Raw genomic sequence first — 21577 nt, 5'->3', positions numbered from 1 at the left:
CGATTCCAATGATTAAGATGCATCAACTATGTACAACGTTATTACTGTCCATATAATAGAAGAATCAAAATCATTTCCCTTTGTTGAGGTAATAACTGATGGTGAAAAGGGAACTTGGGTACTGGCTAGAAAGAAAATTATACATAGAGAACAAGCTCCATCTAGCTTCTCTTTTCAGGTTAACATCATTCATATTCTGCATGCGCGAGCAGTTTGATTGCTTGGTTTGCATTATTCTTCCGGAAATTGGTAGAATAAATTAAGAATTGAAGGAACAGCATTAAATTCATGGCCGGCAGTTGCTTGGCTCCGTTCAAGCGGACGAATTAATTGAGGAATCTGAGAATAATAATGCGACAGCTCATTGCTGAATGCGATAGGGTTCTGACTTTCACAACATTCGTGAACCCTAATATTCTCCGTTTTTGTTTATTTTGGGCCGGACGATGACCACTTATCAGATCACATGCTGGCCGTACATATCACCCGCATACGCACCAGTACGTGATAACGTGCAAGCTTAGAAAAACTATCCTATCATTGAACTCTTAATTTAGACCCGCATATTTTATGCTACTTTCTGCACGTATAAGGAACGTCGACGAACCAAAACCCACTATAAATTACGGCCCCAACGGCCTATCTTGTATCATCCAACTGCCTCTCTCTCTCTCTCTCTCTCTCTCTCTGCCTCGAGTACATATATTTTCTCGACGAAAAATTAAAGCAAATGGCTAAGCAAGTCATCTTTCTCATGCTCACATGCTTGGTCTTGATTAGCCCAACCGAAGCGGACTACAATGTGGTGAGATATGGGGCGAAGCCGGACGGGGCGACGGATGCAACAGAGGCATTCCTGAGGGCGTGGAAGGCCGCATGCGGGTCGGCTCAGGCCGCTACAATTTACGTGCCGAAAGGGCGGTACGTGCTAAAGGCGGTGGAGTTCCGGGGTCCGTGCAAGAGCCGGATGACGGTGAAGATCGATGGGACATTGGTGGCACCGACGGACTACTGGGCACTGGGGAATTCAGGGTACTGGATATTGTTCAGACAGGTGAACAAGTTGACGGTGGTCGGTGGGAAACTGGATGCCAAGGGTGCTGGTTATTGGGCTTGCAAGAATTCTGGCCGGAGTTGCCCTCCCGGCGCTAGGGTACGTTTGTCTATTGTGTACGGATTAAGAAACTGATTTCGCTTATCATATCGATAATCTCTCACCTAATATGAATAGAACATGCTAAATTAATTGTTCATTAGCATAAGTGGTTATTTGACAATTTTACTAAACTTTCATTCTTGCTTTCATCAAAATGCTTCAAAGTTTTCATGCGGACACGAAATCTTTTACTTCTTTTTCTGCACAGCATATGTAATGAACCTATTTATGGGGATGTTTTCTCATGAGTTTGTGTGACAACTGATTCAGTCGATAACATTCAACTGGGCCAATGACATCGTGCTGAGCGGATTGACGTCGATCAATAGTCAAGAAACGCATATCGTGATAAATAGCTGCAATAATGCGGTGGTGCGGAACGTGAAAGTGATTGCTCCGGACCAGAGTCCCAACACGGATGGCATTCACGTGCAGTCATCGACTGGTGTCACCATCACTGGGAGCACTCTCCAGACCGGAGATGATTGCATATCAATCGGACCTGGTACTACCAATCTATACATGTCTCACGTCAAATGCGGTCCGGGCCATGGCATTAGGTACTAACCATTCACCAGTGCGCCATCTATGTACCTGATATCTTAAAATTTAAAAGGCCCCAAATTTTTAAGTGCTTCATGATATCACCATTCGTGCATGGCTCGATATAATTTCAAAATTAAATGGTTGTGGCACAGCATTGGGAGCCTAGCGAGGGATGCGACTGAAGATGGAGTCCAAAACGTGACCCTGACGAATGCGGTGTTCACTGGATCTGACAATGGGGTCCGGATAAAGTCATGGGCCAGGCCCAGCACTTCCTTCGTCAGGAACGTCCTCTTCCAGAACATAGTCATGACTAATGTGAAGAACCCAATCATCATTGACCAGAACTATTGCCCCAACAACCAAGGCTGTCCTCTCCAGGTATAATCCACAATTCATTAACTTCAAAGTCCAACACTACAAACCAAATTTAGCGAATTAATTCGCCGGTCGTTCGCAGAGTTCCGGGGCCAAGATTAGTCAGGTGACATACAGGAACATACGAGGGACATCGGCAACTCAGAATGCGGTGACTTTCGATTGCAGCGGGAGCACACCATGCCGAGAGATCAGACTACAAGACATTCATCTCACCTACATGAACAGGGCGGCCACTTCTTCTTGCAAGAACATAGGGGGCACCAGCAGCGGACTCCTGGTGCCTCAAAGTTGCCTGTGATGGATCAACTTTATGCCTAGTTTACGGCCTTAATGTTGTTACTAATCAAAGGTTCGAAAAGTGGGTGTGCACACCAACGTGGATGCACTTATTTAATCTGCCCCCATGATTTGAGTGTTGCAATAAATTCCACCTTTTGATCTCACTGCTCCCTCCTTTTATTTTTACATGATTAAAGCGGAGCGGGATGCTTTCCCTTCTTAATCCATTTCCTCATTCTCTAAATGCTTCACCCCCTTCCGACTCTAGTTTATCCTTCTTACCTAACTTTAATTCCACGGACGTCAATTCACATCTGAAAGGATTCCGTTCACATAAGAAACCCTAATGCTATCTGATCTTTGTTTTGGTTCTTACTCATGATTAAACGATGCATAATGGATGAAGAACAAATTGCTACTCCAGAGTCAAGTCTAACACGTCAACTTAAGCTGCGTTGATCGGACGTTTGAGAAAAAACTTTCGGAAAACGGAAAGGGTTTCAAGTTAGATGATTTTTTCAAAATGCAAATTATGTTTAGTAAATTGTAATTTAAATGTCTTTAATAAAGCAGTTTTGGATAAAATAATATTTGCAAAAATATTTTTGCAGAAGATTTTTCTTTTGTTTAATAAAAAAAAGGAAAAAGAAAATTCAAACCCTTTGCCAGCCAAACAAAGGAGTAAGGCCGCCGACAACCCAGATCCAGCACTGGCGGCTGCCATTTGAGGTCACACTATCTCAGCCGACCGCTCGTACAGGTCACGCAAGATCCCAAGCAACACAGGCTTCTCAGGGCTAAAAATCTAGCCCCTCGCTAGCCACCCCTACGTAGAGAAAATAGACAATTATAACAAAGGCAAAACTAAAAAAACCAAAGAAACTGGTTAGGGCAGTTTTGCAGAAAAAAAAGATACACTAAAAGCATAGAGTGAACTTTTCGAAAATGCGAAAATCCCGAGGTGGGAATTTAGCCTTCACAAGGATCAGCGTTCGATCGAGTGTTGGACAAATATTTGCCAAATACAATCGATTTTTCCCGTGCGGCCACCGAGCCGGGCCCCCCTAATAAAAGTATTTATGATCGTGGCGAACTCGAGTTATAATCCATTTCCACCCGTCCTATCGGATTGAAGAGTTCTGACATAATCCATTCCGACACCTCTCACTGATCATACTGATACCACTGCTTGCTGCACGTCTCACGGGTAGGTTTGGTTTTGTCCACCCTTTTGAATCGGGCGGTCGCAGCAGTCTGCTTTGTCGCTTCTGCAGAGTGTTCAATTATTTGGGCTCCTCTGTGGGCCCTGATGCGAATGGAGGGAGGGGGAGGGGGAGGGCCTCCAGGTCGTAGCTTTGACTCGGTCAAAAGAAAGGGCCGGCTTTGGTTGAGTGGACAAAGTAGGAGTCAGCTCTTCTGACTCACTTTGATGATCGCCTTTTTGATTTTCGACAATATGTCGCGCGAGACGGAGAGGGTCCGTCAGATCGAACCGCAGGCGGTGTCTTCGGTTTGGTCCGGAAAGGGACTAAGACAATTTATTTGTGGGCAGGACGCAGATTTAAGTCGAGACTTGCGGCCACACTAACTTAACATTCTAGATCAAAACGTCACGCGAGGGAATTAAAGGGCGTTGATTTTATTCTTTTCAATCGAGCACTTGCAAACTCAGCACCACCTCGAACTTAAATTTCAAACTATGCTTAGAGGTCGCTTTTATTTGGAACGTGTCGGAGTCTTGAAATCTACGTCGTCTTATAATTCAAGTAAAACAACATTATTTACAACTCGCATGAAGCGTTAGTGATGTGTTCAACGTCTGCCTTCCCAAAGTGATTTTGACCTTGGGGTCTCTAGAATCTGTTGCAATACCTCTCTACTTAGTGGTAAAAATATATAAAAACTAAACCATGCATTAAATTAATAGCTTGAACTTTAAAAAATAGTTAGTGATAGTCGAGAAAATTACCAAAAAGTTCTAATGTCAATTCAAGTTTAAACATATTTTCTTGCCAATTCAATTATAAACATTTTATATTTGTGTTAATTCAATTCATCTTGTCAATTTTTACCGGCCAACACCAACGTGGACCAACCATACTAATCGTCTAACAAATGCTGACGTAAATAATTTTTAATACTATTTTTACTTTTTAAAACTTTTATTTTTTATTTGTTTTCTCTCCTTTTTTTTTCCCCTTTTTCTTCATTCTTCTTCTAACTAATCGCCAATGGCAACCGACTAAAGGTGAGGGCTAGTGAGGCTTACCCCTGCTGACCACTAGCGAAGGCGAGCTAGTCACCAACCAATTATTCTACTTTAAAACTCAAATCTGGGACTACACGATTTCAGCTAGTTCCCATAGAAATTCATAATGAAAAATCAAGAATGAAGCCAATCATCTCATAGAAAAAGTTTAAGGACAAATCGAGGGTCTCGTGACGTTGGCAAGCTAGATATGGAGACAAGGTTGAGCATCGACCCTAGGCGACCCTCCATGACCTCAAGCGTGCCCGATATGGAGATGGGAGGCGAGCATCAATCTCAATGAGCCTCAACCAGAACACCCTTGACCAAAGCAATCCAACCTCACATGATCCTTAGCGACATCGAGTGACTATCCCTTGGATATCATTCGTGTCAATGCCTGAGGGCGAAGGCAGTCATGGCCTCGCCAATTGCAGTCAAGGCCCCTTACGACGAAGCCATGGTGAGGCTAGCCTCGTCCAGAATTGGGTGAAGTCGTGATCCTTTCTAGGTTTCGTGGCCCTCACCCAATGGGTGGCAAGGTCAAAGAAAGGAAAAAGGAAGAAGATGAAAATGAAAATGAAAAACAATTTTTAAAAATAAAATATTATTAAAAATTACTCATGTTATTATTGGTCAGACGGCCAATGCTGCCTAGCGTCTACATTAATGCCGGCTAGCTAAAATTAATCGGATAAACTAAATTGGGATAAATATAAAATATTTAAGACCGAATTGACACAAATACAATAAATTTATGACTTTTTTTATTAATTATTCGGATGATGATGGTCCTATAAAATCTCATGCTTAGTTCACTTATAGAAGCTTAAAGTTGCGATGCCAGTCAATTTTATTTTTTTTATTTTTTCGGTAGAAACCAGTCAATTTTATTGATGAGTCAATGATCCTCATATTTAGAATTCCAAAGGGACGATAATTCTAGGGCCTGAACTGTGGGACGTTGAATAAGAAAATAATGTCAAATCTGTCGAAAGAGGGAAAAGCAGAGGTAACACGGTTTCCAGGCTCGTCAGCTATTAGAGGCACGACAAATGAATATCAGCTACGTGGCCTTGCGATTGTTACTTTCCAAACGGATTGAGGTCATGGAACCATGCGCAGCACCCGGCCAAGTCAAACCGAAAAATTAGGTAGACGTCAACCAATCGATGACGATGACTGACTCTTACCGATCGATGACGATGACGATGACGACGGATGACCCTCCTCGTCATATTCCAAACGTGCGCGTCTTCGAGCTGCCAAATATATCCAATCTTTTCGTCCCTAGGAATTTGACCAAGAGGCGATGGCGCCATTATCACCGGGGGAGCAAAGTGGCCGAAGTCGCATAAACACGCGCCGCACTCCCACTCCCAGCTAATGCTCCAGATTTCATGGCACTCGCAGTCCACAACTCCTATTTTCCGTTAGACATCTTCGTCCTCGTGAGACACAAGGACGGCCCCTCCCCCCGCGTGATGACCTCGCAGTCTTCTCTTCACTCCTCCTCGTGAGCGAGAGAGAGAGAGAGAGAGAGAGAGAGAGAATAGCGATTAAGTGCTGAGAATAGGTCAAGCAGCACTCCCTTGAAAGGCGTCTACGGCACCAACACTTAATTTTTAGGACACGAGGGTGGTCGGCGGTATCCGATGATCGTGCCATCTTTTTCCCGTTTTGTTCTCCTCCTGGTTTGTCTCCATTTGAATCGAAACCTTCTGGGCCTTCAAAATATCTCCCACTAGGCCTGAACTGATGTACCTGGTCTGGACATTTGATTTACCCAAAACCAATGTAGCACACCCTCAAATTGGCTCTCTCTCTCTCTCTCTCTCTCTCTCTCACACACACACACACATATGAGATTCTCTTTTCTTTCTCCACCACATTCGTTCGTATCGACGAAACAAAAAGGAGTGGCAACATTTCAATAGCCAGCAAGGACCCAGGAAATAGTAGCATCCACTTTAGGACAGTCCACCTTGAGATGTTTGCTGTGGGGTAATCACCTCTACGTTTTCGAAATTTGCTGATCACACAACAAAAAGAGCTACTGATTGTTGTTAGAAATTATGACATCTAAATAGTAATTCACTCATTGTTATTTTCGTACCTGACTACTAACTTTCAAAATATTTCCAGTATTCAATATAGTTGTCCGGAGCTCGAAAATTTCTACCGTTGGTGATGTCTTGTTCTTCCTCTTAATTTCGGGGCTTGTTACTTTATCAAATTATTTGCTTTACCAAAGTCCACCAGCTGTATAAATTTTTCAAATGGACAAATTGATTGCAAATTAATATACTTTTGCCTTAGTTAGATGACATGTCATTTGTTCCTTAGATTCTAGTAATCAATTTGATAGACATTTCCGTTGCTCAATCATAAGAGGATTAGATTGTAAGCTGTAGAGCTTGATGGCATAATTCACATAACCTTTAGGATAAAAGTCACTAAAAATCCCAAAATATACTCATCAAGATACTCTAAACTTTTTTTGTGATAGAAAGACCCTCAAATTTAAACTCGTGTGCGATCAATTTATCCCAAACTTATACCCGTAAGACATATTTACCCTAAACTTTTTTTGTGACACAAATAAACCCAAGTCTTGTATCCATATGATACATATAATCTAAACTTAGGCTCGTGCTACACATTTACCATTTGTCAATAATTGTTTTCCTTTTTTTTCCCCTTTTTCCCCTTCCTCCTTCGTCTTTATTAATGCTTTTACCATCAACGTCGCCATTATCCTCACCCTCACTAGAATCAAGGGAGAAAATGAACGAGGAGTTAACAAAAATAGAAAAGGAAAACAACATACGATGAGTTGACATATTTTTGTCACTTGAGTGCCATGTTAGCATCATTCGCTTTTTGTCATCTAGATTTTAGCAATATTTGTTGACGGAATTTGAATTTAGGGTAAATGTGTCATATGAATATAAATTCGAAATGAAAATGTTATAAAAATATGAGTTTGGGGTTATTGGTGTCATAGAATTTTTATAAGATAAATATGTCACGCCAATATAAATTTAGAGAGTATAGCATAAAAAGAAATTAGATAAATATGTGAGTGTGAAGATAGTTTGAGTAGTTTTATGGCTTTTTCAAAATACGGATGGCTTAGTTCAATGAAAGCATGGGGATAAGTTTAGGCGGCCAATGCCACCGTCCATGTGTTCTGGAAGGCGCTTTATTTTTATTTTTTTTGTTTGGTAAAGGTGGAAGGCGCTTTATTTGATTCCTTCGGTAAAGATAAAGAGGCGACACGTCCTTGGTGTCTGAACGGTGAGTTGCAAATGCATGTGCCTTTTTTTTACATATATATATATATATATATATATATAATATAAAAATATATAAAGACACAAGACACGCTGCGTGCTGAAAATAAAAAAGAAGATTAGATTACCAAAAAAAGCGTCACATCCGAAAGTGGGGAAACAAAGCAGAAAAAGACACACACACATCTCTCTCTCTTCTTTCTCTCTCTCTGCGTGTGCGATCTCACCACGCCATGATGGAGTCGGAGTTGCTGTTGCGTGAAAACACAAATGATATGAGATTCATATGAACGGTGGACGTTGGATTCCTTATCGCCATTCTCTCTCTCCCTCTCTCTCTGCTGTTTTCTGTAAATATCAGCAGACAAGCCTTCCGAGCATTTTTCCGAGCTAGAGAGTACTAGTCCACTGTTATTCACATTGCGACATCAGCAGCTGCTCCAATTACGGAACATTAGATTCCCTTTTCTTCGGGTGCCCACCCACCCTCTCTCTCTCTCTCTCTCTCTCTCACCTCTCTCATTCCTGGGTCTTCCGTGAAACGCAGCGGGTGAGCTCTCGATCTCATCAAGCTTTCATCTTTTGATTGGGGGCCATCTCTCTTTCGCTTTTTCCCTTGATTGGTGTCTCTGTCGTCGTCGTCGTCTCCGTCGTCTCGGTGAAGCGGGTTAAAGTTTCCGCCTTTTATCTGAGAATCGGACGAGTTAGCATTTTTGTTGTGATCACTTTCGGAGGAAGAGGACTGGGTTTTAGTTTGTTGGAGATTTAGAGAGGACGCACAGCATTTTGGGGGCGGCTGAGTTGTTGGTTTTTTTTTTTTTATCTCTGTGTTGATTGGGATTCAGCACGCGCTGGAGGGTGAGTTGTGTCTGACGATGGAGAAGCCGGAGAACTCGAGGGAGAAAGAGAGAGAGGGTAAGGGGATACAAATGGAAAAGCAGAAGAGCTTCGGCAGAGGGATAGAAATGGAAAAGCAGAGGAGCTTCGGCAGAGGGTTGATGGAGAAGCAGAAGAGCTTCCGGATTGCCATGGAGAGACAGCTCAGCTTCATCTCCTCCGACAAGAAGAAGCCCAAGGAGTCGCCCGGCAAGCGCGGCGATTCCCCTCTCCATTTGGCGGCTCGGGCTGGCAACACCGGCAAGGTGAGGGAGCTCCTTCAAAATTGCGGTGCCAATGAACCCAAAAGCTTGCTGTCGAAGCTGAACCTGGAGGGCGAGACCCCGCTTTATGCCGCGGCGGAGAACGGGCACGTCTCGGCGGTGGCGGAGTTACTGGAGCATTCCAATCTCGAGAGTGCATCCATTGCGGCTAGGAATGGATTTGATGCTTTCCATATCGCTGCGAAGCAGGGCCATTTGGGTATTCCTTTGTTTGATCCCATCTTTTACTGTTCTTGCAATTGAATGATCCATGTCATAGTTTCTCACGGGGATGTGTCTAAAGCCCAAGAATGAAACTAAAAACATGACGCAACAGGAAGTTTTGCTCTGTAATCCATCTCATCTTTAACCTAGAGGATACACAGTGACAGGGCTGGAGGAAACCCTGATCATAATTCCTTCCTATCAGCAAACTCACACTTTATTCGCAAATTTATGGAGCACCCCACTAGGACCGAGTAATTCTGTGGTTGCCCGAGTGACAGTTTGCCGGTTGGTTTCTGCAGTTCCTTGTCAAGCATGTAGCTTTTTCCTGGTTTCACCAATAGAAATCTGCCTCAATCCTTCTCATGTACGGTTATTTGAACTGTAAATAGTCTGGAGCATTAACTGTCAGAGTTCAATTTTCAACTGTTTCTGGTCTATCTTGTCCTCTAACTGCTGCTTCATTCAAAGTCGAGTGTGCCTGGATGTATCCTCACTTACTCCCTTCCCATCTTTAAATGAGAGCGAGCTTGGTTGGCCCTCTTGTATCTGCCAGTAAGTAATTATCACATGATCCTTATTACTCGCATCCTGTTCTGAAGAAATGATTGAAAAATTCCCTTCTCTGTCCACGTAGTCATCTTTATATCATTTAGTTGATTCGACATTTGAGTTCTCTTTACTACTGGGTTGCGAAATTTGTTACTTCCTTTGAGGAGAGTCATGCCAATGTGCAAGTGCTGAGCAGTCATCTGGTCAACATTTCTATCATTTCATCATCGTTTGAGTTATTTAATGACGAATCCTCTTGTAACTATCTTTTTCTAGCTGTATTTTGCTACATGCCTGACCATATGTGTCTCACTTAATTGGATCTTACCATTGGATTCGATTTGTTCTAGACTATAACCTTCCTGACCAAAAGAAAATTTCTTGCAGAGGTGTTGAAGGAACTACTGCGTGTATTTCCCAACTTGGCAATGACCACGGACACTTCTTGCACAACTGCTTTACACACTGCTGCTGGTCAGGGTCACACGAATGTGGTGAATCTCCTATTAGAAACCGATTCAAACCTCATCAAAATTGCTCGGAACAATGGTAAAAGTGTGCTGCACACCGCTGCTAGGATGGGTCACTTGGAAGTGGTAAGGTCCCTGTCAAACAAGGACCCAAGCAGTGGCTTTAGGACAGACAAAAAAGGCCAAACTGCGCTGCACATGGCTGTGAAAGGGCAAAATGAGGAGATCGTCCTTGAATTGATAAAACCCAATCCCTCGGTTTTGAGTTCAGAGGATAATAAAGGAAATACACCACTGCACATTGCCACAAGGAAGGGTCGCATTCAGGTTTGTACTCTATAAAGCAAATCAATTTGTATTCCAGGATAAAGACACCCCCCCCCCGCGTCAAACCCCCCAAAAGAACTTTTTTTCATGGCCAAAAACCACCTACGTCACAGGACCTGGTCAATGCTCACACTGCCAAACAAATTTTGGTTTTAGGCAATTCGTTCTCGGAGTTGGTATGACTACAGATACAAATTTTCCGCCTGCATACATTGAGGAATTCCATCATTAGATAGTGCTATTGTACATGTGTTTTTTATCGCATTGACTCAATCCTTGAGAATTGGATATCTTGCAATTAGGATTTGCAAATTCAGATCAAAATAAAAGCACTGGCAGCCAAGATGTCAAAATGTGATTGAACTTGTGTTTAGATCAGGAGAATCTGTAGTGTCACTGCAATTCCTTTGCAAATTATGTTTTTCACTTCATATGACCAGAAAACCTCTAACTGCTCCATCATTTCCAACAACTTTAGAATGCAGAAAGATAGAGCAGCAGGTCTCTAAATCTCTGCCATTTGTCCTCGTGAAAGATGATATTCAATTTTAGGTATAAAAAATAAAAAGAAACACTCACAATTCTTTGTTGCCTAGCAAAAATCATTTTGCAAAGTGGTCCTCAAAGTATTGAGTTTTCCCTGATTTTAGTCATTTCACTGTGGGTCTCCCTTGGCTTATATAATTCATGGCTCAGGGATGGGAGATAGGGTACCCCATTGGTTTTTATAATGATATTTTACTTGTTTTCTTACGAAAACCATGTGATTTGGCTGACTAACAGGATGTTTTATTTTCACATCTGAATTATTCTTATTTGCAAGAGTACTTCTACATTCTGGGTTTTCTTAATTGTCTGTCTAGTATGATGTATCTTTGTTCACTTTGTCAACCATTTGCATTCGATCCTATTTGTTGAAAATATATATATATATGTTGAGTAATCGATAAATAGATTCAGTGCATAAATCATTCAGACATAGGGGGAAAGAACAAAAGTGTGCTTACATTTTACTATGAAATGAGATCCAGTTTCAATCAGATGGTGAGAATGTGGATTCCTTACTTTTTGCTAAATATTGTCATATCCATGTTTAATGCTCACAGATCGTGCGGTGCTTACTATCAATCGAAGGCATCAACCTAAATCCAATCAACAAGGCTGGGGAGACCCCACTCGATATCGCAGAGAAATTCGGAACTCCCGAACTCGTCTCTCTGCTAACAGAAGTAGGTGCCTCCCATTCCAAAGACTATGGAAAACCTCCGAATGCTGCAAAGCAACTTAAGCAGACAGTTAGTGACATTAAGCATGATGTCCAATCTCAACTCCAGCAGACACGTCAAACCGGTGTTAAGGTCCAGAAGATAGCAAAAGGCTGAAGAAACTACACATTAGTGGCCTCAACAATGCCATTAACTCAGCCACTGTGGTTGCTGTTCTAATTGCTACCGTAGCCTTTGCTGCCATATTCACTGTACCCGGTCAATACATCCAGGAAAAAACCAAAGGTTCCTCCGTGGGTGAAGCCAATATCGCCAAAAAGACACCTTTCGTTATCTTCTTTATCTCTGACAGCTTGGCCTTGTTTATCTCCCTGGCCGTCGTCGTGGTTCAAACATCGGTGGTGGTGATTGAGGAGAAAGCAAAGCGGCAGCTTGTGTTTGTGATTAACAAGCTCATGTGGCTTGCATGTCTTTTCATCTCCATTGCATTCATCTCTCTCAGTTACGTTGTAGTGGGTTCAAGTCAAAGGTGGCTCGCCGTATGTGCGACCTTGATCGGGAGCTCCATCATGCTTACAACAATTGGGTCCATGTGCTATTGTGTCGTTATGCATAGACTGGAGGAGAAAAAGTTGAGGAACATAAGCCGCTCTTACTCCATGTCCATGGCTTCTGAACCTGATATACTCAACAGTGGAAACAAGAGGATGTATGCGCTGTGAGGTCGACATTTTAGCACGTGCAGAGGCCTATCATATTAGACATGGATATTAAGTAGATGCATATGGTGTATGGATTAATCATGTGAGGATAATGTAAGCTGCTGTGCAAGTTAAGTCTACTGTTGTATGATGATGATAGGAAACTACCGTGGTGATTGCGAGATGCGCGGGAGACACAGACCGAAAGAAATATTGTTCTGTGAGGCAATGACATGGAATTGAAAGCTCAATATGGAGTCATTCATTTTAAGCTGGCTCTGTATGTGCAGCGCTATGTACAGTTGCCTTCAATAGAGCGCTTCATCTGTGTTCTGCTATGTAAGGTATGGCAGGTAGCGACATTTGAACCATCACAGAGTTGTGTTAGATGGGACCGTGTAAGCAGGCTCATTAGAGCTGGATGGGTGGGTGTGTGAAGCTGAAATATCAATCATATCCTCTGGCATATCATCTTTCCCAACTTCCAAGTTAAAACGGTCGCTATGAATGACCAACGAAATCATGGGAACCAACTAAAACTCATGGGACTGTCGCGGACCCCCGACTCTGCACTACAAACCACGAAATGCAAATAGCATTTTTCTTGGAAAATCCAGGTCAAGCTTGAAGTTATGGGATGCTCAAAAGATGCTCAAAAGCTTCAGAGCCTGGACTTTTATTTCTTCTAGTCATGTTGAGGCTTTTTGTGAATGCAAGCTGGAAATCATCAGTGACTTTTGGGAGATGCGTTTTTGGAAATTCGATCAATGTGTAACACAGCTCTTGGGAGAATCGTTTTCAGAACTTCAATCTATGCGTAACATGGCCCAAATAGGATCCAACTCTTTAACTAGTGCCTAGTGGAGCTGATTCTTCATGACAATGTCATCAAATTAGGTCAAATATCTGTTGCCTGAGAGCAATGGCTTGAAAAAACTGCTTCCTCTTGGTTTGACTTTTCATTTCATTGATTTCCCTATCCTCGATTGAAAATATTACCTTTGTCTATATTACCTTTGTCTCACACTTCCAAACTCTACTTTCCCATGATTTTATTTAAGATACTCCGGAGTCTTCGCAAAGAGGATATAAGAGCCTAATTCATCGGTTACAAATATAAGGAGAGGCGAAGACAAAAAATAATCTTAGAAAAAGCCATTCCGCAAACCCTTATACTTCTATGTAACGTTCATGGACTGTTTTTCTCTCTTTTCACTTCTCGCTCTTTTTTACTTTTGTATTTTCCTTTCTACATGATAAAAGCCTGAGAAAAGGAATATAAAGAAGTTCTGGACTGGTACATCGTCTCCAAAAATATGAGAGAAGCTTGTAGTAGAACATATCCTTTTTTAAACCCAACCTGGCGTGAGCTCACATGGACATCAACACCACACACAAGACGGTGACTACTGATCCCTGAGTCCCCGTGGCAGTTGAAAATTCTATCGCGCAACAGGGTCATGTGGTACTAACTGAGACTGGCTTCCCACGACCCATAGCGAATCCTCTTGTTCCATCTGGCATGCGAGGTCCCGGAGGCTGCTTCGCCACGGTTGCAGTCTCATTACTGGTGACATTGTTCAAAGGAGGAGCCCCCAAATGATTTCCCCGATTATTTTGATGGTATTGGCCTCTTCCACGTCCTCTTCCTCGGCCTCGGCCCCGCCCTTTCCTCTGCCCGAACTCTCTATCGGTGGCATTTTCCTCCCCCTGCATCATCATGGAATCCAAGTTTTCAAACTGATCCTCAACCAGAAATAGTGCTCCCATACAGAAGTCAAACCAAAGCTCCGAATTTGCAGGCATTGTGGCACACTGACAAAGATTGAGTCAACACTCACCATATTCCCCTGGAAGTGAGCATCAGATTGCTCAAAAGACTCTTCAAGTTGTTTCTCTGGTTGTTGCTCAGATACAGAAGCATCTTCTTCTTCCCACGGCTCTTCTCCATCATGTCCCTTCTTCCCCCGTGCTTGAGAGGGTTTTGACTAGGAACAGGAAAAATCAACAAAGATGAATTATCCCAGTTTGGCAGAGTGCATTAAAGCCAAACAAATCTTCAATCAAAATTTTATTAAAGCTTAAAGGCATGCACGTAACACAAAATGAAGTGAAGATCCCCAGTCTCTGTCATTCAGCTTTCAGCAAGACCATAGCAGAAATTACCATGCATAGAATGAGAAGTTAAGTCGAATATACATTCGAGGCTTTGAACCGAAAAAATTTTAACTAAAGAAAATCTGCCATCCCACCTGCACTGACCTAACACTGATCTTACAGAAAAAATGTTAAATCTTTAACAGTCATATTCATTCGAACTTTTTTGCACCACATACTGTGAACATGCAAGTGGCATCTATCCCATCAAATACAGGATGACAGTCATTAGACATCTTACCGGAAAATGTCAGTTTTAACAGTCATTTGTATTCAATATTTTTTTTTGCATCAAAAGCAGTCGAGTGGCGAGTGGCATTTATTCAGCCAAAAGACAGGATGAGCATACCCTAGATTCCTAAATGGAAAATGTCAGTTGTTATCAGCGACTTTCTATGCATGATTTTATTTCTTTTCACATCAAAGACATTGTAGCCAAAAAAAGGGACAGGCAGCATTTGAATGTGGTCATTTTTACGTTTTTGAAAATGATGTCTACCAATATTTTTACCATAGATTTACTTAAATTTGCAGACTAATGCTTTCATGCAACTAAAGAAGAAAAAGAGGAACAAATACCCCGCGTCTATGCATTAAACGGACCCTTAGGCCACTTCTCCAGTTCCCCTCCTCATTTAGTTCTTCAACCTGCAATAATAGGACACGAACATTTTAATTATAATGAGAACATTATGCATCATGATGCATCTTATAGACAGAGGGAGTACTCACTGCTTTCTCGGCTACATCGATGGATTCATATTCCACAAAAGCATGCAACTGCATGAAATATAAAATGTCAGATATTAAGGACCTATCTGGATTGACTTTCACTTTTTGCTTAATCTAAAACTCACGCACTTCGATTCTTTTTTCAATCCGAAACTCCTTAAACTTTCACAGCCCTTAAATGATGACACGTACACTCACATAAGATTTTTCATTATAGGTTAAAATTAGAACAATATTTAAATTTTGGCGGAAAATAAAAAGTACCGTTTGCTTTTACTTAAGTCCAACCACACAAGCCCTAAACTTTCATGAGCACACTTGACCATAAAAGAATATTGATTGTGCTTGATCAAAATTCAACGAAATAAACTGCAGATGGTTATCTCCGTTGATATCCAATAGAAATGAACACAGAGACAAAGGCCACCAGACACTTTATCAATCCATGATTCTGAACTATAGAATAGAAACACAATACGAAATATTGCATGAAGTTACGATGGAGTCTCATGCAACCAAAATAGAGGGCCTACCACTACAGTGATTAGAGTTAAAAAAGACGAAAAAAATTCAAGACAATGATAAGGTTTGAAAATCCTCGTTCATTTCCTGAGAGAGCTGCAAATACCTTGTTAGTATAATGCATGCCATCAGCCTTTCCTGATCTGGGTGCTGAAGAAGCTCCACCATTGGAAGCTTGAGGCTGACAGGTACGAATTGCCTTCACACTAAAAAATATGGCTCAATCAAAACCATAGTGTAAGGAAGATGGGCACTTTATTAAAAGAAAAGTCACTTTTGCAGCCTCGAGTTCCTATAAAAAGATTTTACTACCTCCCAACTGCAGAGAAAAGTTTCATAAGGTTCTGGTGGCAATGATCCTCTGGTAGGTTTTCTGCAATGACGACTCGTGACTGCATTTTCAAATAGAGTAAATAAGACTGCCTGAACAATTATGGCCTATCAAATCACTTGATAAAAGGAAGCAAACAACAAGAGACACGGTGGTTTCATCCATGGCAAGAACTGGACATTAGAATACAAAAGGGACAGTACATCAATTATCTAGTAAATCCAATTGAGCAGAACAAAAACTTAATCCGCTCCACCATCCATTACCCAACCAGAGAGCAAATTAACAAAATCTCCAAGCAATGGCCCATGCTCAAATACTAAAAGAGCAAAGCTGAGGAGAACCACAAAAGTAAACGTACTTGCAGCTCCTCCATGTCTGAGTCAGTCAAAGGATACCGCCGTTTCACTTTCTTCCCATCCTCACTAACTATCTGAATAACACAGCAAGTCAGCAACAAGTAAGTTAGAAGTGAAAAAATAAGAAATAAGATCAGAAGAAAATTAAAGTGCTTCAGTAGAACATGAAATAACAATGGAAACTCACGAGTTTTGATGAGTTCTGCAATATAGAAGCAAGCTGGGCATTGCTAGTGATGAGGGCTTTGATCTTCTTAAAGGAAGCAACAACGGATATTGGTACTATAGAGAGATGGAAGAAGCTATCAGTACCGCATCACTTCAGCCAGAAAAAGAAGACTCTCTAGATATAAGGAGCTCCTTCGACTATAAATACTCAACAAAGAAGCTAAGTGACTGTATGACAAGTTCAGAAGAATGACTTATGGCATATAAATGTCCCAGAATTAGAGCAAGGGACTTGCATATAACATAATAATATGGCCATAAGACCTAAAAATTAGAGATCTTACCATATCCTTCAGGATCTTTGCTGATGAACCTCATCAGGTGGTCGGTGGTAGCCAAGTTTATATCACTGAAATAATACTCCACCTACATAGGAAGCATTTAAAGCATTAGAGTAATGAAGGTGAATTCCCCAAAGAGTTTTGAGACGCTAAACAATCATGTGTTTGATTTGGGAGAAGAAGTGAAGTGATTGTGTGCAAGGATTGAAACCAAAATCCAATTCTCCCGGGCAGGAAATTCCCACTCCGAAACCCACAGTCCGAACTGCATGCAATGGGGTATGAAAAAGCGAAGCCCCTAAATGTCGTCAGAACTTAGGACTTAAGTATCGCCTCCATACACAGGAATTTCTCAAGAAGAACAGACAAAACACGTTATAGAGGCCTACTAGGAAATGCAACTTTTGTTTCTACTTGTTAACTTCCACGGAACGGACACCCTCCGTATATCAAATGAACATAAGTAAATTAAACGAAACAATGCACATGATGCACTACACGCAGTCAAACCCATGAGATTCACAGGGAACAGTCGGCCAGGTATAAGCTATTCAGATGGATGCTGTAAGGACCAATTTATCATAATTCATAAACAAAAAAGCACAACGGGGAACACTTCCTAAACAATTAGGCGTATGATATGATTGAAGGAGCATCACCTTATTAGCAAGGTCATACTTAGTCCATATCGCACAAAGACTGCCTATTCACATCCCATTGATCTGCAGACTGACTTACTATCGTAAACTTAACGTCCAAGCCGACCAGACATAATTAAGATTTTCATGACAAGAGCAAGATCATTCATCGGGCAAAGAAATAGCGACACGCAAAAATGCACCTAATCGATCGGGTTCGAGTGAATATGCAACCTTTAGTGATTATCACGAGTATTTTCAGAGCATTAATCGTAGCTTAGGAAGTGTGGAGAAGGCGATGGCAGGTAAGCAGAGATGATTCGAACTTGGAGCGAAACAGCGAGGAGAAGAGAGAGCAATGCGAAGTGAGAAAGAGTCAGCCGAGGGGAGGGCGATCTGGAAGGAGTACCTGATTGAGGACCTTCTGGACGGCTTCATCGGAGATGCCGTTCTTGGAGGGGGCACCGCCCTGATCCTGGTCGGCGGGGGCGTGCTTCTGCTTGTGCTTGGGCTGGTGGTGGGGGTGGGGGTGGTGGTGATTGTGGTGGTGATTGTGGTTGGGATTGGGGTGATCGACGGCGCGGCCCTTGGGGAGGGGGGCGTCCTGATCTGCAGCGTAGTACTGACCGTGGGGGTGATGGGGAGGGGGAGGAGGGGCTGGTGGGGGTGGGGGGTGGGGGTGGTGGTACTGGACGGGGTGGGGAGGGTGGGGGTGGAAGTGGTTCTGCATCGGGAGCAAGTGGAAGGGAGGAGGGGGGTGGGGGAGGGGGTAGACGTGGTGGTGGAGGACGGCGGGGGAGGGGGAGGAGGGATGGAGAGGCGGTGCTGGGGAGGGGGAGGAGGGGGAGGCTGGAGATCGGGGCGGGAGGGGGCGGCGGAGGGAGCGGAGGCGGCGGAGGAGGGAGCGGAGGCGGCGGAGGAGGGAGCGGAGGAGGGAGCGGAGCGGAGGAGGAGGAGGAAGAGGAGGAGGAGGAGGCGCGGGGGGTGGGGACGAACTCGGGGGCGCGGGCGTTGAGGCGGCTGGAAGGAGCCGCTGCGGGAGAGGGAGGGTCGATGGTGAGGGGGAGGAGGAGGAGGGAGTTGGGGAAGTGGGGAGTGAGATCGAGGATCGGGGGTGTCTAGGGTTTCGGAGGGGGCTCATGCGCCATGGTGTTCGATCGATCGATCGATCGATGAGATTTGATCTGAGATTTCGATTGGATTCGAGCGATGGATGGATGGAGGGAGAAGGAGAGGAGTGAAGAAGAGGGGGATGATGATGATGATGAGGAGAGAGATGAGGGGGAGGGAGGGGGAAGGGGAGTATAGTGTGTGGGCAGTCGTGGTGGGGGTGCAGGGAGGGGGGATACAGCGGGGGAGAGGGAGAGGCAGCGAGGCAGGAGCTGCAGAGGAGCTCACTCTCTTGATTGGGTGCCTCTCTCTCTCTCTCTCTCTCTCTCTGATACACACGCGCATCCAGAGAGAGAGAAGAAGAAAAAGGGGAGAAGAGAGAGAGAGGGTTGTGGGGGGGAACTTCTTCAGGAGGGGAGGGGGGCGATGGTGATTGGGCTGTCCCAGAAGGCTTTTTGCGTCTTTTGACTTTTGGGGTTTTATACGGGAGGGGATGGAAGGCCGGATGGGGAGGAGGACGACGGCGACGGCGACCGCGACGGCGACGATGGATGATCGCCTTCCATCTTCTCTTTTCCTCTTTGATATTTGATTTGTCCAGGGTTGATGTGGGGGCCTCCCATGCACATGCTTAACTCCCTTCCTTTCCTTTTTCTTTTTTCTTTTTCCTTTTTTATCTACTCACATTTATGATTAAACAATCTTATATCGATTCAACGGAAAATACTGCTCAACTTATCGCGTTGATGTCAACATATTCCTAAACTTTCAACCTAATATCATTCCAGTCTTTTCCACTAATTTTAGCCATATTACTAATGCAACAATTTTTTAATAATATTTTGATTTTTTTCCAATACTTTCCTTCTTATATTTCCATCTTCTTCCTTTTGTTGGTGATCAATCACCAGCCAAATCTAGCGAGGCCAAAATTAGTTGTTTTGTAAATGCATTATTTTCCAATCACTTTTTTTTTTTTTTTTTTTTTTTTTACTCTATGCCTATCTACACTGCCGCACTTTGCCCGCGCTTGGCTTACAACCCCCATCTAGCTAGGCCAAAATTAGTCATTTTGTAAGTGCAATAATTATTTTCCAATCACTTGAGTATTGTAATTTATGCACTTAGATGGTCAAGAAAAAAGAGTTATGACTCTTAATCAAGCATCATACAAAAATTATGACACTTATAATATTCTTATATTTTTTATATAATGTATATTTCCAAAATTTCTTTCTCTATTTATCGATCCATCGAATGAAAGCTTGCTCTGCTTTAGTGGAAAAATTATGAAAATCAAAGTGGGATGCGGTAAAGGAAGTGAGATGTCCTAAGCTATATGAAGGATGGTGTAGGTTTAGGCTTTAGAGACTCAATTACTTTCAATAAGGAAATGTTGAAGAAGTAAGTTTAGAGGTTGATTCAAAATTTGTTCACTTTGTGGAATTAAGTATATAAATAATATTACAAAAAATCCAAATTAGTATACTTGTGATAGATTTATCAAAATTAATTTACCATAAAAAAAAAACCCCAAACTAACATAGTTTTGATACATTTATTCGGTTTTGATATTCTAAATCATTGGCCCTTTCGATATACTTATGACAAATTTAGTAAATGTCACTAGCCGGGGCTCGATGAACGACCAAACGACTCTCACCCCATCATCATTGGCCCTTTCCGATGATGGTAGAGCGTTTGATGTCACCACAAAAGGAATGCGACAATGGTGAGGGCCATAGAAGCCCTTGCTGAATGCTGCCCCTCTCCCCTTTTTTTTAAAAAAAAATTAGTTTTTAAATTAAATTAAATTAATATTTATATTAAAATAAATTTTTAGGGACAAAATAACGACGTTTTGGGGACAAGCTAGCCACATTAGTAGCATGTGGATTATTATTATTTTTAAATAATTGCCATCTCAACTAAAAAAAGTCAATGAAAAATACATGTCAGCATTTTAGTTAGAATTTTTCGCCATTAGCACTTAAGTATCCCTTTCTTCTCCAAACTTAACACTTAAGTGTACATTTCAGAAGTTTTGACACTTAAGTGTCTACTTGTGTCAAGGTTTTACACTTGGGCTGTCCAACACTTAATAATTGACCACATAATTGATCGACAAGACTTAGCTAGTCAATCGATAACTTAGTCAAACTACAAAAATATCACATTTAGGTTAAGTCTCACCATTTCTACATTTTCACCTAACATGACACTGGTTGCATTTGGTTCAGTTTTGAAAATAAGCCTTACAAAAATGTAAATATTTTTGGCTTAAAGGGCTTTTGGGGAAATGCAAATTGCATTTGGTAAAAAATTATTTGTAAAGTTATTTTGGTGTAAGGAGTGTTTGGCAAATATTTTTTTTTTCTAAAGGGCTTTTGGATTTCACATTTTTATTAAAAAAATTAAACTCTTGCCAACTCTAACGAAGATAAGAGTAATTTTGGAACAACAAGAGGTAACACTAAAACTTAAAAAAATTATGATAGTAGTTTTGAAAAAAAAAAATATAGTTTCAACATTTGGTTAAATATTGAAAGCCTAAAATTGGTCCCCATCAGTATTATCCTTTCAACCTTCCCAATGCTAGCATTTGACTAAGGATGCGTTTGGGAAGACTTTTGGGGAAAGTCCTTAAGAAAATGTAAAGGTTCTTGACTTAAA

General features: G+C 42.1%; 3 protein-coding genes across 3 annotated transcripts; 2 read left to right on the top strand and 1 right to left on the bottom strand.

Annotated features, from left to right (window-relative positions):
- The first annotated feature begins 730 nt into the window (after positions 1–730).
- On the top strand, positions 731–2381 carry LOC104416132 (polygalacturonase). The gene is made up of 4 exons (XM_010027566.2): positions 731–1153; positions 1427–1716; positions 1855–2083; positions 2163–2381. Exons 1-4 carry the CDS (start codon positions 731–733, stop codon positions 2379–2381), a joined length of 1161 nt encoding a protein of 386 aa, XP_010025868.2.
- A 5758-nt stretch (positions 2382–8139) lies between these two features.
- Positions 8140–12879, top strand: LOC104456164 (ankyrin repeat-containing protein At5g02620). Its single transcript, XM_010070903.3, is given in 4 exon segments — positions 8140–9265; positions 10210–10619; positions 11726–11987; positions 11990–12879. Coding segments are annotated over 4 exon segments (1734 nt in total). The 5' UTR covers positions 8140–8781; the 3' UTR covers positions 12568–12879.
- A 756-nt stretch (positions 12880–13635) lies between these two features.
- Positions 13636–19046, bottom strand: LOC104456163 (la-related protein 6B). Its single transcript, XM_039300921.1, has 10 exons — positions 18204–19046; positions 17160–17241; positions 16835–16929; positions 16650–16721; positions 16270–16349; positions 16064–16163; positions 15436–15483; positions 15283–15351; positions 14388–14534; positions 13636–14256 (listed from the first exon to the last, which is right to left on the bottom strand). Exons 1-10 carry the CDS (start codon positions 18933–18935, stop codon positions 14005–14007), a joined length of 1677 nt encoding a protein of 558 aa, XP_039156855.1. The 5' UTR covers positions 18936–19046; the 3' UTR covers positions 13636–14004.
- Positions 19047–21577: the final 2531 nt, after the last annotated feature.

This window comes from Eucalyptus grandis, chromosome 8 (genome assembly GCF_016545825.1).
Source record: "Eucalyptus grandis isolate ANBG69807.140 chromosome 8, ASM1654582v1, whole genome shotgun sequence".
NCBI lineage: Eukaryota > Viridiplantae > Streptophyta > Magnoliopsida > Myrtales > Myrtaceae > Eucalyptus > Eucalyptus grandis.
This window is presented reverse-complemented; position numbering and strand designations above follow the sequence as displayed.